Source organism: Somniosus microcephalus, chromosome 25, assembly GCF_052327205.1.
Source record: "Somniosus microcephalus isolate GS21.2 chromosome 25, FLI_Smic_1.0, whole genome shotgun sequence".
NCBI lineage: Eukaryota > Metazoa > Chordata > Chondrichthyes > Squaliformes > Somniosidae > Somniosus > Somniosus microcephalus.
Window position 1 is genome coordinate 54,775,598 of NC_141011.1, and position 19,081 is coordinate 54,794,678.

A 19,081-nucleotide genomic window follows, 5' to 3' on the forward strand; every position below is an offset into this window, starting at 1 on the left:
ACATTACAACAGTGACTACACTTCAAAAAGTACTTCATTGGCTGTAAAGCGCTTTGGGACGCCCTGAGGTTGTGAAAGACGCTATAGAAATGCAAGTTCTTTATTTTCTAACTTACAACCCTTGCTGATCCTATATGATTGCTTAACATGCTCATAACCAAATCCCTCTCTGTGCTATGTTAAGGTAAGTGTTGGACCATTTAAATGGCCAACCCCTGGTCTGGCCTCAGCAACATCTCACCTTGACAGCCTCCTGCGTGTTCCTGGTCATTTCTCCCGTTTATATTCCACTTCACTCCCACCGGTTCTGCTCACCTTTTAATAACACTTTGTCTTTCGAGCACCTTTTCACAACCTGCTTTTTGTTAGTCAGTGATTTTCACAGCTTTCTAAGAATCCGCTCACGGACTATTTAACACAACTGCTCCTTTGTACTTTTACCTGATCTTCTGCCCGCCCACCTTTGACCTGGTCAGTCTTATAGAGGGACCTGCCTTGCTTTTTCAGATCTGATGAAAGGTCTTTACCTCAAATGTTAACCTGTCTTTGCTGTTCTGAGTTGCTAATGTATCTGCTGTGAATTTCTATCAATGTTTGGTTTTATTCCAGATTTCCAGTATTTGCATTTGTTTTCCTTTAGTTCTCTTTTGCTAAGACTACATCCTTCAAGACAGATTTTTTTTTTAGAACATTTGCTTACGATTCCTAGACATCCAGATATATCTGCACCTTTCACTGCCTGAGATAGGGATATACAAAAATGCATTAGAAATAAAAGGGGGGCTTTTGGCAGTTACAAAAGACTAAAGATGGAAGAAGCCCTAGAGGAGTATAAAAAGTGCAGGGGCATACTTAAAAAAGAAATTAGGAGGGCGAGGAGGGGCCATGAAATAACACTGGTGATGCAAAATAAAGGAAAATCCTAAGATGTTTTATAAGTATATTAAGGGCAAGAGGATAACCAGGGAAAGGGTAGGGCCCATTAGGGACCAAAGTGGCAATCTGTGTGTAGAGCCAGATGATGTAGGCGGGGTTTTAAATGAATTTTTTGCATCTGTGTTCACTATGGAGAGAGACGATGCAGACATAGAAATCGGGCAAGGGGACTGTGACATACTTGAACATATTAGCATCGAGAGGGAGGAGGTGCTAGCGGTTTTAGCAGGCCAAAAAGTGGATAAATCCCCAGGCCCGGACGAGATGTATCCCAGGCTGCTGTGGGAGGCAAAGGAGGAGATTGCAGGGGCTCTGACACAAATTTTCAGAACCTCTCTGGCCACAGGGGATGTACCAGAGGACTGGAGAACAGCTAATGTAGTACCATTATACAAGAAGGGTAGCAGGGATAAACCAGGGAATTACAGGCCAGTGAGCCTAACATCTGTGGTAGGGAAATTATTGGAAAAAATTCTGAGGGACAAAATTAGTCTCCACTTGGAGAGGCAAGGATTAATCGGGGATAGTCAGCATGGCTTTGTCAAGGGTAAATCATGTCTGACAAATCTGATTGAATTTTTCGAGGGGGTGACTAGGGGGGTGGATGAGGGAAATGCTGTGGATGTGGTTTACATGGACTTCAGTAAAGCTTTTGACAAAGTCCCGCATAGGAGACTGGTCAAGAAGGTAAGAGCCCATGGGATCCAGGGTGCCATGGCGCGTTGGATCCTAAACTGGCTGAGTGGCAGGAGGCAGAGGGTGATGGTCGAAGGATGCTTTTGTGACTGGAAGCCTGTGTCCAGTGGGGTACCTCAGGGATCGGTGCTGGGTCCCTTGTTGTTTGTGATCTACATAAATGATTTGGATGAGAATGTAAAAGGTATGATCAGTAAGTTCGCAGATGACACGAAAATTGGTGGGGTGGTAAATTGCGAGGAGGAAAGCCTCAGGCTACAGGACGATATAAACGGGTTGGTCAGATGGGCGGAAAAGTGGCAAATGGAATTTAACCCTGAAAAGTGCGAGGTGATGCATTTTGGACGGACAAATAAGGCAAGGGAATACACAATGAGTGGTAGGACCCTAGGAAGTACAGAGGGTCAGAGGGACCTTGGTGTACATGTACATAGATCTCTGAAGGCAGCGGAACAGGTAGATAAGGTGGTTAAAAAGGCATATGGGATACTTGCCTTCATTAGCCGAGGCATAGAATATAAGAGCAGGGAGGTTATGATGGAGCTGTACAAAACGCTGGTGAGGCCACAGCTGGAGTACTGTGTGCAGTTCTGGTCACCTCACTATAGGAAGGATGTGATTGCTTTGGAGAGGGTGCAGAGAAGATTCACCAGGATGTTACCTGGGATGGAGCGCCTCAGCTATGAAGAAAGACTAAACAGGCTGGGGTTGTTTTCCTTGGAGCAAAGAAGGCTGAGGGGGGACCTGATTGAGGTGTACAAAATGATGAGGGGCATAGATAGGGTAGATAAAGAGGAACTTTTCCCCTTAGTAGGGGGGTCAATAACAAGGGGGCATAGATTCAGGGTAAGGGGCAGGAGATTTAGAGGGGATTTGAGGAGGAACTTTTTCACCCAGAGGGTGGTTGGAATCTGGAACTCACTGCCTGAAAGGGTGGTAGAGGCAGGAACCCTCACAACATTCAAGAAGCATTTGGATGAGCACTTGAAACGCCATTGCATACAAGGCTATGGACCAAATGCTGGAAAATGGGATTAGACAGGACAGGGGTGGATGGGTGGCGCGGACACGATGGGCCGAAGGGCCTCTTTCTGTGCTGTAAAACTCTATGACTCTATGACTCTATGACTCTATCTCCCAGTTCCAGGGCGTTGTGGCATTTAGCTATTGCATTGTCAAACAGTCAGTAGGTGCTATTTTGCAAAATAAATCCCAGCCTGAGATAGTTCGGAGTTTATGTTAATAGAGACTTCACATATAGAAGATAGAAGTATTTAGTCCTGGTATGAAATTTGCAGCTTTACCTCGAAGAAATGATAATTTTGATGCTAACTGGACTTTAATATGATTCTACTTAATCTTTTATTACTTGGCAATTAGTTCATGAGAACTCACGTAAGAAAATGAATCTGCACTATCCAGAAATAGGATCCAATGAGACTCTCTGTCAAACCTTAAAAGGCAGCTTTAACTTTCAAATCCACTGGGCATTGATAGACTTACTCTCTCCAATAGTGTGAAAGATGTGTCTGTTTTCTGGCTGGGCTAGACAACTGGAAGACCAAGGTTGATCTCTATCACTGGTCCCGTAGTTACTAAACATGGTAAGTAAAATCTGAACAGAATATTGGAATGTTGTGTGAATGCAGTGGACAGTTGGAAATCGTTTGCTTGTATTATAAGATTGATTGAAACAGGCATATCTGAATGTCGACTTAATGGCTAAATGTGTGTTACATAACTATAGGTTTTTAATATATGTTATTTTAAGATAGGGGTCCATGTTTCCTCTGTGAGTTCGTGTTTAATTGTTGTTTAGAAATGAAATGATTGAGTCTGCTCCCAGCAAAGTAATTTTGCCAGCCTTTGCATCCTACACGAATATCTAAGTTTTTAAAATATAAAAGTGAGAGAGAGAGAGAGGACAAAGTGAAATGATTCACAAAATGATGTACACAATTGATAAAACTATAAGTCTGGGCTGACAACTAGAAAATGTTTTAATGCATTAGTATTTTTTGTTGAGTTAATAAATGTAATTTGTCGAGTTTTCAGTGATTAGTAGAAACACGTCTAAGACAGAACAACACAGTTAAAAAAAGACAGACTTGCATTTCTGTAGCGCCTTTCACCACCTCAGGACGTCCCAAAGCGCTTTACAGCCAATGAAGAACCTTTTTTGAAGTGTAGTCACTGTTGTAATGTGGGAAATGCAGCAGCCAATTTGCGCACAGCAAGCTCCCACAAACAGCAATGTGATAATGACCAGGCAATCTGTTTTAATGAAGTTGATTGAGGGATAAATATTGGCCCCAGGACACCTGCTCTTCTTCAAAATAGTGCCATGGGATCTTTTACGTCCACCTGAGAGAGCAGACAGGACCTCGGTTTAATGTCTCATTTGAAAGATGGCACCTCCGACAGTGCAGCACTCCCTCAGCACTGCACTAGGAGCGTCAGCCTAGATTTTTGTGCTCAAGTCTCTGGAGTGGGACTTGAACCCACAACCTTCTGACTCAGGAGGCGAGGGTGCTGCCCACTGAGCCCCAGCTGACACAGTGAAAGGATGAAGCTTGCTCTCCAATGGCTCAGCTGGTAAACACACGGTCTCTGCTTCAGCTTGTAATGAGCCGTACAGACGAGGAAGGTCTGGGCTGGGTGAACTGATGGCAGGAGGACGACACTGAGTCAGTACAAATGATTTCAGCATTAGTGGACTAGGGCGGTCATGGGATCTGCTGCCAAGTGACGGAAACCCTTGCAGATAACTAACCAGAAAGGAGTTGCAAGCTCTTTGTCTCCTATTCTTAACACCTATCGGGCTACAGCATTTTTATTTACGATTTCTGCATGTTAAAAAAACCGTTACAAATTATTAATTTTTGAATGTACTTCTAAAATCAAAATGAATATTTTGAATATAATAATGTACGGAGAAATGTAAATCCTAAGAACCCCTGCATTGAGAGAGTTAATATAGCATTTAGATTTTAAATGATTTCATTGTAACCAAAGTTTTTTTTTAAATTGCGAGGCTGAATGCATTTGGAATCAGTTTGGTAACTTGCCATTAATGTGTAACAAACTAATCTAAGGGGGTTGTCACCATTGAGTACACTACCTGAGATTCATTTAAAAATAATAAATGAAACTGCTGGGGGCGTGTAATGGAATGGCAGATAAACGTGTCCGCTCTCTCCCCGTCCATTCCGCCATTTCCCCCTGCCATCCATTCTGCTCCCTGCGCCTTCCTTGCCTTCTGACTTATTCTGATATATTCCTACATTGCACTGCAGGCAGTGCCCGGATATTTTAAAAGGAAGTCCTCTGTCCGTTTACCATCCATCTCCACTTCCCCGTAATTCATGTCCTCCCCTCACCATCCATTCTGTCCCCTCCCCTTGTCATCTATTTCTCACCCCCCCTTGCTATTCCAACATGTCCGCTCTCTCCCCGTCCATTCCACCACTTCCCCCTTGCCATCCATTCTGCTCCCTGCTCCTACCCTACCTTCCCTTCCCTTCACCCTCCTCTCCTCTTCCTATCATTCCAACAGTGACTCCACTTCAAAAGTACTTCATTGGCTGTAAAGCGCTTTGAGATGTCTGGTGGTCGTGAAAGGCGCTATATAAATGCAAGTCTTACTTTTTTATCCTCCTCTGCCCTCCCCTCCCTTCTTCTCCAGTCACCTCCCTTTCCCTTCCCTCCCTTTCCTTGCCTGCTAATAAAAGAAAGACTTGCATTTCTATAGCACCTTTCACGACCACCGGACGCCTCAAAGCGCTTCACAGCCATTGAAGTACTTTTTGAAGTGTAGTCGCTGTTGTAATGTAGGAAATTCAGCAGCCAATTTGCGCACAGCAAGCTCCCACAAACAGCAATGTGATAATGACCAGATAATCTGTTTTTGTTATGTTGGTTTGTTGGTTTGTTAATGCACGAAATAGGTCTTCCTCCTCCTCTCAGTGCATCCCGACATGGATGGCTGACATTGCCACCTCTGCGTACCGTGGTGGGGGCATGTCTGGGGCATCAGCCAACGGAAGCAGAAGGAGCCAGACTGGTGGGGTGGGGTGGGGGTGGGGGGGCAGAGAGATGGAGGGCAGGACTGGTGGGGTGGGGTTGGGGTGGGGGGGCAGAGAGATGGAGGGCAGGACTGGTGGGGTGGGGTTGGGGTGGGGGGGCAGAGAGATGGAGGGCAGGACTGGTGGGGTGGGGTTGGGGTGGGGGGGCAGAGAGATGGAGGGCAGGACCGGGGCAGGGCTCGTGCTGATTTTTGTCAGCAAATACTGCCATAATTGTCAGGCCCCCCAAAAGGCTGACTGTCAACGTCAAACACTGATGGTCGTCGGGTGTGGGTTTGAGTGGTTGAACGGCAGGTTGGTGATTTAACTCGCTGCCCGTCCAGTGCTCGGATGCTGGTTTGTGCCTGGATTCTCCACGTGCCGAATTCCTGAGTAGAACGAGCTGCTTACATAAGAACATAAGAACATAGGAGCAGGAATAGGCCACTTGGCCCCTCGAGCCTGCTCCGCCATTCAATAAGATCATGGCTGATCTTGGGCTCAAAGCCACTTCCCCGCCCGCTCCCCATAACCCTTCACTCCCTTTTCTTGTAAAAGTCTGTCTATCTCCACCGTAAATGTATTTAATGACCCCGCCTCCACAGCTCTCTGGGGCAGAGAATTCCACAGATTTACGACCCTCTGAGAGAAGAAATTCCTCCTCATCTCAGTTCTAAAAGGGCGACCCTTTATTCTGAAACTGTGCCCCCGAGTTCTAGATTTCCCCACGAGGGGAAACGTCCTCTCTGCATCTACCCTGTCAAGTCCCCTCAGTATCTTATATGTTTCAATAAGATCACCTCTCATTCTTCTAAATTCCAATGAGTATAGGCCCAACCTGCTCAACCTTTCCTCATAAGTCAAACCCCTCATCTCTGGAATTAACCTAGTGAATCGTCTCTGAACTGCCTCCAATGCAAGTATATCCTTCCTTAAATAAGGAGACCAAAACTGTACGCAGTACTCCAGGTGTGGTCTCACCAATACCCTGTACAGTTGTAGCAGGACTTCCCTGCTTTTATACTCCAACCCCCTTGAAATAAAGGCCAACATTCCATTTGCCTGTTTGATTACTTGCTGTACCTGCATGCTAACTTTTTGTGTTTCATGCACAAGGACCCCCAGGTCCCTCTGAACTGTAGCATTTTAGAAGCATAGAAGATAGGAGCAGGAGTAGGCCATTCGGCCCCTCTGCCATTTAATGAGATCATGGCTGATTAAATTTAAACTTTGCATTGGCTGGGAATCAGAACCCGGGCCTCGAACATGGCAGGCGAGAATTCTACCCCTGAACCACCAATGCTCACCATTTTGCCATCTCTCTCCATTTAAATAATAGTTTGCTTTTTTATTTTTCCTGCCAAAGTGGATAACCTCACACTTTCCCACATTATATTCCATCTGCCAAATGTTTGCCCACTCACTTAGCCTGTCTATATCCCTTTGCAGATTCTTTGAGTCCTCTGCACAACTTGCTTTCCCACCCAGCTTTGTATCATCCGCAAACTTGGCTACATTACACTCGGTCCCTTCATCCAAGTCATTAATGTAGATTGTAAATAGTTGGGGCCCCAGCACCGATCCTTGCAGCATCCCACTAGTTACCGTTTGCCAACCAGAAAATGACCCATTTATCCCGACTCTCTGCTTTCTGTTAGTTAGCCAATTCTCTATCCATGCTAATATATTACCCCCAATTCTGTGAGCTCTTATCTTATACAGTAACCTTTTATGTGGCACCTTATCGTATGCCTTCTGGAAATCCAAATACACATCCGCTGGCTTACCTTTGTCCACCCGGCTCGTTACATCTGCTTCTCCAAAGGGGATGAGGGTAAATTGGAGGGTAATTTGGCCCCAGCAGTTCCCCAGCTCCTCCCGCTGATCAGCCGAAGGGCTCCAGCAGCAGATGCCTGAAAACGGGCTCCTGCAGCCAGAAACTTGTGTGTGGAAAGGGAGGGTGGAACCTACAATTTATAAAGTGTGAGGGTTTGGAGATTTTGAGCAAAAATCAAGAAGATCCTGCGTGTTTTGCCCAGGGGTTACATGTGGTTTTTCATTTCTAATTGCTTTTCATTCATTTATGACATTTAAAGGCAAACGTATTGCCCCCTGAGCTGCTTGCTGAGTACAAGGGAGTGTTTGAAATGTTCGATGAAGAAGGAAATGGCTTGGTGAAAACAGAGGAATTGGCCAAGCTCATGAGTCTGGTCGGCATAAACATAACTAAGCGGGATCTGGTACAGATGGCCAAAGATGTCGATAAAGACGGTGAGAAACCTTTTCGGCTCTTCTGCCACATTGTCTGTAATAGTAGATAGAAAGGCTGGTTTGTTAATGAAGTAACATCACTAACAGAAATACAGCTACCAAGACAAATAAGGAAATTATTAACAGCGTATGGAGAACGGGCAGTGGAATGGGACTAAGTGGTTACTGAGATGAGGAGGAATTTCTTCGCTCAGAGGGCGGTGAATCTTTGGAATTCTCTGCCCCAGAGGGCTGTGGATGCTCAGTCGTTGAGTATATTCAAGGCTGAGATCGATAGATTTTTGGACTCTAGGGGAATCAAGGGATATGGGGATCAGGCGGGAAAGTGGAGATGAGGTCGATGATCAGCCATGATCTTATTGAATGGCGGAACGGGCTCAAGGGGCCAAATGGCGGAGCAGACTCGAGGGGCCGAATGGCAGAGCAGGCTCAAGGGGCCGTGTGGCAGAGCAGGCTCGAGGGGCCGAATGGCGGAGCAGGCTCGAGGGGCCGAATGGCGGAGCAGGCTCAAGGGGCCGAATGGCGGAGCAGGCTCAAGGGGCCATGTGGCGGAGCAGGCTCGAAGGGCCGTGTGGCGGAGCGGGCTCGAGGGGCCGAATGGCAGAGCAGGCTCAAGGGGCCATGTGGCGGAGCAGGCTCGAGGGGCCGTGTGGCGGAGCAGGCTCGAAGGGCCGTGTGGCGGAGCGGGCTCGAGGGGCCGAATGGCAGAGCAGGCTCGAGGGGCCGAATGGCGGAGCAGGCTCGAGGGGCCATGTGGCGGAGCAGGCTCGAGGGGCCGTGTGGCGGAGCAGGCTCGAAGGGCCGTGTGGCGGAGCGGGCTCGAGGGGCCGAATGGCAGAGCAGGCTCAAGGGGCCATGTGGCGGAGCAGGCTCGAGGGGCCGTGTGGCGGAGCAGGCTCGAAGGGCCGTGTGGCGGAGCGGGCTCGAGGGGCCGAATGGCAGAGCAGGCTCAAGGGGCCGTGTGGCAGAGCAGGCTCGAGGGGCCGAATGGCGGAGCAGGCTCGAGAGGCCGAATGGCGGAGCAGGCTCGAGGGGCCGTATGGCGGAGCAGGCTCGAGGGGCCATGTGGCAGAGCAGGCTCGAGGGGCCGTATGGCGGAGCAGGCTCGAGGGGCCGAATGGCAGAGCAGGCTCAAGGGGCCATGTGGCGGAGCAGGCTCGAGGGGCCGTGTGGCGGAGCAGGCTCGAAGGGCCGTGTGGCGGAGCGGGCTCGAGGGGCCGAATGGCAGAGCAGGCTCAAGGGGCCGTGTGGCAGAGCAGGCTCGAGGGGCCGAATGGCGGAGCAGGCTCGAGAGGCCGAATGGCGGAGCAGGCTCAAGGGGCCGTGTGGCCGACTCCTGATCCTATTTCTTATGTTCTTATAACTCTTTCAGAAAGCTGGCACAGGTGCGACCAGCCGAATGGCCTAGTTGTGGGCAGTTTCATTCCGATTCTCAGCTTATCCAGAAGATATTTAACAGCTCCCCAGTGGCTCAGTAGGTGACTGAGCCACCAAGTGTGGTGCCGAGTGTGGTGCCGAGTGTGGTGCCGAGTGTGGTGCCGAGCCATTCTAACCAGGACGATGCGAGGGGTCAAGTGCAGTTTGAGCTGAGTTAAGTCGTCTTGGTTGGGGTGACGGTAGGGACACTACAATTGGCGCCATCACCCCAGGTTATGGATGGAACACAAATGAGGCACGATCCCCGCCTCTAAGCAATATCCAGGGGCCCTGCTGGAGAGTGTGCGCTTCTGTTCAGACATCGAACGAGGACCGAAGCAGCTACCCCCAACAGTAAAATCCCTGCTGACAATCGCTAAGATATGAAGGATGGGACTTGGCTGAGGTACCAGAGGCTGCAGGCACCCATGATCGTGTACCTAGCGTGAGCATTCAGGAGAGGAGGAGAGAAGATACTTAGCCAAAGCATAAGAACATAAGAAATAGGAGCAGGAGTTGGCCATTCGGCCCCTCGAGCCCGCTCCACCACACGGCCCTTCGAGCCTGCTCTGCCATTCGGCCCCTTGAGCCTGCTCTGCCATTTGGCCCCTTGAGCCTGCTCCGCCATTCGGCCCCTCGAGCCTGCTCTGCCATTCAATAAGATCATGGCTGATCTTCGACCTCAACTCCACCTTCCCGCTCTATCCCCATAACCCATTCATTCCCTTAATCAAATGAATTAAAACAGTTAGCTGAGACGGCACATCCTGCTTACAGCAAAGCTAGAAAGAGTGGGACTCTGTTTGTGATAGTTCTATATCTTTCACCAGGACAGATAGTACCTTCATCTAACAACTCATGCTAAGGACAGGCTTCTTCCAGAGCAGTGCCCTTAAGTTTCAGTAACGGACATGGAGCATCCCTAACACACACTTTGGAACTGCACACTCCAAATCCTTTATTTAAGTCAAGTAGATTTTATCAAACGATTACAGTTTGGGCTCTCGTAGTGGTTCAGGGTTAACACCTTGCTTGGCGTGCCATCGAGCTACACAGATTGAGAAGGTTCCAGGTTAAGTTCCTGATCCATCCTGTGTTGGGTGATCCCAGTCAGTGTGCCAGGACCACAATTAGCTCTCAATTGCTACCACGCGATCCCTGCGAACATCACTTGAGTGCAGGATCAGTCTCGAATGTGTTGCCACCTTGGTCAAACAGCCTACTACTTGGGTGAGATACCTGAAGCAACTCCCCAGTGGAAGTGTACCAGAACATGAGTCAACACCTTCAGAAGAGGAAATGTTACATAAAAAAGGAATGGGTACGTGGTTCAAGGTGCAGGTTAAGGGGTAGAAGTTGGGTAGCGCTACCTTCGCTGGGGCTCTAATTTTAGCACCCCGAAAAGTTAGCGCACTCTCAGCCGATTTTCCCAGGTAGCACCCCGAGAGGGAGGTGGGGTGCTACTGGAAGCGCCCCGCGTCCCTCTTGGGGCGCTGCGGCACGTCACGCCGCGGTACTGTAGACCTTCCTCCCCTTATTAAAGGGGAGGGGCCTGGCACAGCGCGTCCCGGCGCCCAGCTGGGCCACCAGGGATCGGGAGTGCCGGCAAATGAGCCCGCCACTCAAGAGGAGTGCCGGGCTCACGGAGAACAGCCGGCACCCCGCAGGGGGGGGCTTCACGGGGGCCGGGGACAGCAACAGGGGCAGGTGCTGGCAGGCGGCCGGCAACAAAAATGGTCGCCTGCCACCTCCCCTTTAACTAGCGCCGCCCCAGCCGCAGGTAGGTCCCCCTGACCCCGGCGGACATAGCGTCCGGCGGTAAGTCGGGGGGCGCCACCCAATATTACAGCCGGGGCGTGAGCGAGGCGCTGCGCACGGCGATGATGTCATCGCCGGTGGCACTAACGGTTAGCGCCACCACTAACCTCTCACTGAATTTCGCAGGGGGTGTTAGCTGCGCCGCGCCCAGGTGCTAGTTGATTTGCGCCCCATTAGCGCCCTCTTAGGGTGCTAACAGGAGGTGCAAATCAACTGAATTTAGCCCCCTAATTTCCTTCATTGATAGCATTATATAATAACAACTCTTAAAGGAGACCGTGCACCAACCTTATATTCTGGGTATTTACATTGAAAAGGTAACAGGGAAAGTTAAAATATGAATCTATCGTCACACGTACAGTTGCTTTGTGGCAGAGATGATAGTTTACAATTTGTTCTGTGTATTTATGGGACAGGGAAAGGTACGTTTAGCTGCGAAAACTTCTTGGTCCTGATGGGAGATTTCCACGAAAAATCGAAGAATCAGGATGCAGAGCTCAAGGAAGCTTTCTTGGTATTTGATCCAGAGAAAAAGGGCTACATTGAATGGAACACTTTAAAGTAAGTAGCTTCACCGTCACGAGCAGTTCCAGCAGCGACAGATGCTGTCTGCTCTAAGTTACATTAAACCCTATTAAAGATTTATTCTTAAAATGTTTAAAAGCTGCGCTTCTAGTTTTCCATCACTTGTGCTCTTTGAGTTTTGTGCAATCTGTTCTCCTTTTTTATTACCCGTCGTAAATATCAATTGCACTTGTAAATCAAATCTTCGGCAGCACCTCCCAAACCCGCGACCTCTTCCACCTAGAAGGACAAGGGCAGCAGGCGCATGGGAACACCACCACCTCCAAGTTCCCCTCCAAGTCACACACCAGCCTGACTTGGAAATATATCACGGTTCCTTCATCGTCGCTGGGTCAAAATCCTGGAACTCCCCCCCCGCTAACAGCACTGTGGGGGCACCTTCACCGCACGGACTGCAGCGGTTGAAGAAGGCGACTCACCACCACCTTCTCAAGGGCAATTAGGGATGGGCAATAAACCCTGGGCTTGCCAGCGATGCCCACATCCCATGAACAAATAAAAAAAAATCAATTCTCATAAAAGGATCTACACCACTGTTTTATGCTCAATATCAAACAAACTGTTACCTTTCTCTGCACTTCCAGAAAACAGGATCCAATATTTATACCCTACTACAAAGCACCGTTCAGCTCTCCACCTCAGTCAGTGTTGCTTTTCTTGGTGTTGGGAGTTTAGGTAAAAACATCTAATTCAAAATATGATTGAAGGTTGTAGGAATACGAGCAGTCAGAGATGATCAAATATTCCACTCTTTCCCTCTTCCCAAGTGCACGTCAGTCAAAGCAGAGCAATAAAGTTTATGTGCTGTTGGGACAGGGACAATGTAATTCATGAGATGCAAGTGCCCCAGTTTGAATAATGAGGATGTAAATGTTCAAAAGAATGAAAGAATACAAAGGCTTACATTAATATTGTACCTTATCAAGTCTCGCAGAAAGATTTCAAAGTGCTTTACATACAACAGGTTACCTTCCAAGGACAGCCACTCTTGCATTGTAGACGAACATTGCAGCCATTTTGTCCATAGCAAGATCCCACAAACAGCCAAGGGACGAATGGCCATGAATATATTCTTGGTGGTGTTAATAAATATCATGGAGTTTTGCTTTATTGTCTTTGGACAGCAGGGAGAAATTTTGTAAAGGTTTCTCTTAAATAATTAAATAAGTGGGACAAAGTCCATGATAGATTGCAAGCATTTCCAAAACATCAAGGGAACAATTTTCCTCTGCTCTTACACCCAGACTATACCCAGTTCTCAGGTGCAAAGCAGAGTTAGAAGGGGTGGAATCTCCTTACACCTGGTCCTGGGCCCTTTGTGCTTCAGGTGCACAAACAGGTATCATCTGGGCATGGGCAGAATGTTTCCACCTGAAGCAGGTGGGAGAATATTTAGATCTAATGTAAATGATGTGGCAATGATCTCAGAACATCTCCTTACTCATTTTCCCCAGTTTCCACCCGGCAGCCTCCTCCCACCCCAACAGGTGCTTTGTAGGGTCAGTAAGCAGGATCGATGGAGCTGCAGTCCATTTGGCCGCTGTTTCTGAACAATAGCCTTAGGGCCCTGAACCCAGCAGCCATTAGCACTTTGGTGGACCTTTCAGGCTTGTAGTAGCTATCAAGTTTCTTCCCCAGTTTTAGCCGCGCATCTATTCCAAAGGTTGTGCTAATGACCTGATCCTAGAAATATGGGTGGTGACATGAATCAGTCATTCATGAAAGAAAGACTTATGAAATAATACTGAGCAGCCTACAAGTGGCGCTGTCCAGGGAGAGTATAAATACTCGGGCACGGGCCCAGCTTGCACAGGACATTCTTAACAGGAACTAGTGAAGGACACAACTAGACCTCCATGTTGTAAAACAGTTGATTAAAGCTTTGTTTAACGCTTAGACCAAGTGCCGAGTAGTTTTCTTATGTCAGGTGGGTTCAGATCCATTTGGGTGGTGCACACTTCAGGCACGCGCTGCTTTGACTGACGTGTGCTTGGGAAGAGGGAAAGAGAAGAATTGGCATCTGTCAGCACTATTCTTTTCTTGACTTATCAATATTAGAGCAGAGTTAAAGGGACCACTGGCCAGTTTTCTCTCATCCCCTCAGATAATATAACAAAGGTATTCAGCCCATTCCTGCCACTGGCCATGTACAACTTAGGGATGGGCAATAAATGCTTGGCCTTGTCAGCGATGCCCACATCCCACAAACACATTTTTAAAAATCCCTCTGTCTCATCCCAGTGAAAAACAAGTTTTACTCATATACTCCCCTGATCCCCAAAGATAATCATTCCACCTCTCCACTGTTCAGCCCTGCCCTCCACACATCGAATATCTCCCCCTTCAGCTCCAGCAGCAGAAGCCACTGTATCCTGTGTAGTACTTGATCGATCGTCTCAATCTATACCCATCCCTATAACCTTCAATCCCATTCCAACTCGATATCTATCAATAAGTAGTTGGATAGATGCCCTTGTGGGAAGGGTTGGCCTGAAGTACCAAACAGCCCTCCTTACACCCAGTCCATGTCCAGTGCACCGGCCCTTGGATAGAGTGCTGGGCTACTCCACCCTCATCCACACACTCCACTTCATGCCGTCTATTGCTTTTTGCCACCTGATTCTTCCCCTCCCCCACCCTACAGTCTTTGGAAAGGCTGCGATATATTGAAAGATTACTTTCCATCTTTAAAAAGGTTGAAACGATTTTTTTTTAACCACATATGTAACCACTGGCCTTTAAGTAGCTGCATCCTTTTATATTTTTTCATCAGCCCTTTAAGAGCTGCTGGGTCACCGGATATCCCACCCATGCACAGTGTTCAGCATCATTCACAACTCCTCAGATATCACGATGTGGTCTCCTCTACATTGAGGAGACCAAACGCAGATTGGGTGACCGTTTTGCGGAGCACCTCCGTTCAGTCCGTAAGGGGGACCCCGAGCTTCCGGTGGCCTGTCACTTTAATTCTCCGCTCCATTCCCACTCAGACCTCACCGTCCTCGGATCTTGCATTGTTCCACGGAAGCTCAGCGTAAGCTCGAGGAACAGCACCTCATCTTCCGATTAGGCACTTTACAGCCTTCTGGACTCAACATAAAGTCTAACAATTTCAGATCATAACCTCGGCCCCTATCACATATATATATTTTCTTTTTTTTACCCACACTTTTTGTTTGTGCCTTTTTTTCTTCTCTCCCACGTGACAGCTTTCCTTCCATTCTGCCAGCGCAATTCACACCCCATCTAGAGCCATCCTTTGTTCCTTAACCTGTCCCATTACCACCTCCTCTCGCCTTGAATATCTCTCAATCTCTCTTAATCTCTCCTGCTTTCTATCCTATCTCTGACCTTCCCTTTTGTTCTTCCATCCCCTCCCCCTTTTCCCAGCCCCTAAACTTGCTTTCCATTTCCTGCTTTTTTCCCGTTCTGAGGAAAGGTCTTTGACCTGAAACGTTAACTCTGTTTCTCTCTCCACGGATGCTGCCTGACCTGCTGAGTTTTTCCAGCATTTTTGGTTGTTAACTCAGATAATGAAGCAGTCCATGCCCGCATGCAACAAGACCTGGATGACATTCAGGCTTGGGCTGATAAGTGGCAGGTAACATTCGCGCCACACAAGTGCCAGGCAATGACTATCTCCAACAAGCGAGAGTCTAACCACCTCCCCATTACATTCAACGGCATTACCATCACCAAATCCCCCACCATCAACATCCTGGGGGTCACCATTGACCAGAAACTTAACTGGACCAGCCACATAAATACTGTGGCAACAAGAGCAGGTCAGAGGCTAGGTATTCTGCGGCGAGTGTCTCACCTCCTGACTCCCCAAAGCCTTTCCACCATCTACAAGGCACAAGTAAGGAGTGTGATGGAATACTCTCCACTTGCCTGGATGAGTGCAGCTCCAACAACACTCAAGAAGCTCGACACCATCCAGGACAAAGAAGCCCGCTTGATTGGCACCCCATCCACCACCTTAAACATTCACTCCCTCCACCACTGGCGCACCATGGCTGCCGTGTGTACCATCTACAAGATGCACTGCAGCAACTCGCCAAGGCTTCTTCGGCAGCACCTCCCAAACCCGTAACCTCTTCCAACTAGAAGGACAAGGGCAGCAGGTGCATGGGAACACCACCACCTCCAAGTTCCCCTCCAAGTCACACACCATCCTGACTTGGAAATATATCGGTCGTTCCTTCATCGTCGCTGGGTCAAAATCCTGGAACTCCCTCCCTAACAGCTCTGTGGGAGCACCTTCACCACACGGACTGCAGCGGTTCAAGAAGGCGGCTCACCACCACCTTCTCAAGGGTGACTAGGGATGGGCAATAAATACTGGCCTTGCCAGCGACGCCCACAACCCATGAAAGAATTTTAAAAAGTGCTCTCCAATGTGAGCAGGGAGCATGTTGAAATTATTGAAGTGAATTGGCCTCACAAGTCGTATGAGGCAGGCTAGCTAACCTGCCAAACAATGCATGACAGTGTCAGCTGTGGCTCAGTGGACAGCACCATCGCTTCTGAGTCTGCTGGGGGAGTGCTGCACTGTCGGAGGTGCCGTCTTTTAGATGAAATGTTAAACCGAGGCCCTGTCTGCTCTCTCAGGTAGACGTAAAATATCCCATGGCATTATTTCGAAGAAGAGCAGGGGAGTTCTCCCCAGCGCCCTGACCAATATTTATCCCTCAATCAACATCACTAAAACAGATGATCTGGTCATTATCACATTGCTGTTTGTGGGAGCTTGCTGTGCGCAAATTGGCTGCCGCGTTTCCTACATTACAACAGTGACCACACTTCAAAAAGTGGCTGTAAAGCACTTTGGGGTGTCCAGTGGTCGTGAAAGGCGCTATATAAATGCAAGTCTTAACTGTTTCTCTGGTTTGCTCCGGCAGTGCTGCACCAGGAACAGAATGTCAACCCTAATGTGTCAATGAAATGGTCCAAAATTGTAGCTAAGTTGTAAGAACAAGTTTTTCTTTCAGTTTAAAGCCAGCAGAGGGCAGCCTTACATCTCCAGCACATGTTCGGAACTGTGATAAATGTGTGCTGGGATGGGGAAGCGGGAGGGAGGAAGGGAAGCATCTTTCCACCAAAATTAGAACTTTACACTCCAAATTCTGTCTAAGTGGTCGCAGTGAGTACATTTTCTCCCAGAGCAGCACCGATTTTATTTGACCGCGACCGAGCCATTGAGAAGCTATCGTTTAGTTTTAATAAATTAAGTACAAAAACGTAATTCAAAAATGATAACCTTTGCATTTGCTTTTTTTTATATTGAAGGTATGTCCTGATGAACGCGGGGGAGCCTCTCAATAACGAGGAAGCAGAGCACATGATGAAAGAAGCTGATAAAGATGGTGACGGAACAATTGATTATCAAGGTAAGTAATCATCAGGAATGTGTGCTGATTGGGAATTGTTGGGAGTCCAGGGATATGGGGATAGTGCAGGAAAGTGGGGATGAGGTCGATGATCAGCCATGATCTCATTGAATGGTGGAGCAGGCTCGAGGGGCCGAATGGCCGACTCCTGCTCCTAATTCTTATGTTAACCAGGCTGGCACAGGAGGCTATAATCCCGCTGAACTGACACACAAACCCTGTCTCTTTCCTAGAATTTGTCGACATGATGACCGGTGAATCCTTCAAATTGATCAAGTAAACTCTTTGGAAGGAGGATTTCCCACCTGGACAGTGAATCACACCAGCCACAGCCAGCAGATAACGGCACAATGGTCAACGCTTGCATCCAGACCGTTTACATGACGACAAATATATATTTTTTAATTTTGATATCTTGTCTTGTTCTGTCTTAAAGTGTCACACAGCTGCCATTACGGTTTTTGTAAGTCATGAAGAACAATCCGGAAAGATTTGGCTACTGATTTTGCCCTGTGTCCAGTGTAAATGGGGCTTCGGTTGTTCAGTGTTTGTAACTGTGCCGTACCTCCTCTCTCCCAGCGTTAACATTAAGGAAAAGCACATTAGCAATGGCGAAATGGCAGCATCTCCGCAGGTATTGTTACCAGTGAACAGCAATGGGCAAACCTTGTCAATGGTGTGTGTGTGAGGAGGTGACACAAGTGAACTGTAGCAGTGACATTATTCAGCTCACCGACTGCGTCCCTGCTAAATAAAATAAATGAGCTTGGTCTGGTAAAGATCCACGTTAGAGAAGTTCACGCGGCAGCATTTAAATCACATCTGTTCGAGTGCAGCTTGGAAACAGAGCTTTCAGGAACTAACCCCGCCGGCAAACACCTTACACCGGCTGTGATGCCTCTTTAGGATTTGGTGCCTTCGGCCACATTGACAAATGCTGTACATTTTAAAGTTACAACGCCTATTTCCGGGATAGTGAAACTGTTAAACTCTGCACAGCCTGATGTCAGTATGTAAGTCACTATTTGTTCCCCTCAAAAATGTAATAAAAATTAGCTTTGATTGTGCCGTAGGTAAATCAATTGCGAATATTCTTTGTGGATAGCTGTAAACCCTGATAGTCCATGCACTGAGGGGCATCCCATTAGTCGATTATAATTTGCAACAAAAAGAATCGCCCACTGCCTGAATGGATACATAGTGAGAATAAACTCCCTTCCACCAGTTACAGAATCTCCGAATATTAGATCACCCACTGAGTTTGGTCTGTATTTCCACTTCTAATATATTTATATATAAAATACATCTATAGGTGTTCAGTGAAGTACTGTTGCTTCATTTTGGACATGTTAGTGCACATTTGCTTCGTTTGGAATACACACACTTCAAATATTAAACTCCTTGTTCAGAAATAATGCATTACTGGAAGAAGGGAAAGGAAAATGTTTGCATTTCTATAGCGCCTGTCACGTCCTCCGGACACCCTCAAGCACTTCACAGCCAATTAAGTACTTTTGAAGTGTAGTCACTGTTGTAATGTCAGCGTGGCAGCCAATTTGCGCTCAGCAAGCTCCCACAAACAGCGCTGAGAATAAATGATCAGATTATCTGTTTTTAGTGATGTTGGTTGAGGGATAACTATTGGCTGGGACACCGGGGAGAACTCCCCTGCTCTTCTTCAAATCGTGCCGTGGGATCTTTTACGTCCACCTGAGAGAGCAGACGAGGCCTCGGTTTAACATCTCATCCAAAAGACAGCAGCCCTGAATTTCCTCGGGTCTTCTGCTGCTTTCATATGTAAATGGGGGTTCCGACGCACTTCCGACGAAGTTAGAGCAACGCAACAGCAGGAAGTGTGGGGAAATTCAGGGGCAGCACCTCTGACAGTTCAGCAGCCCCTCA

At 47.9% G+C, this 19,081-nt stretch overlaps 1 protein-coding gene across 2 annotated transcripts in view; it reads left to right on the forward strand.

Moving 5' to 3' along the window:
- The window catches only part of LOC147100906 (calglandulin-like), a 37,284-nt gene extending 18,835 nt beyond the window's left edge, over positions 1 to 18,449 (forward strand). The window contains exons 1-5 of one of the 2 annotated variants that reach the window (XM_085967581.1): positions 3,124 to 3,236; positions 7,793 to 7,967; positions 11,618 to 11,762; positions 17,079 to 17,179; positions 17,413 to 18,449. In XM_085967581.1, the coding sequence (XP_085823707.1) occupies positions 3,234 to 3,236; positions 7,793 to 7,967; positions 11,618 to 11,762; positions 17,079 to 17,179; positions 17,413 to 17,459 (471 nt within the window). In that variant the 5' untranslated portion in view covers positions 3,124 to 3,233 and the 3' untranslated portion in view covers positions 17,460 to 18,449. Of the gene's footprint in view, positions 1 to 3,123; positions 3,237 to 7,792; positions 7,968 to 11,617; positions 11,763 to 17,078; positions 17,180 to 17,412 lie in introns of those variants that run through there. The other variant, XM_085967582.1, reaches the window with a different exon arrangement.
- Positions 18,450 to 19,081: the final 632 nt, after the last annotated feature.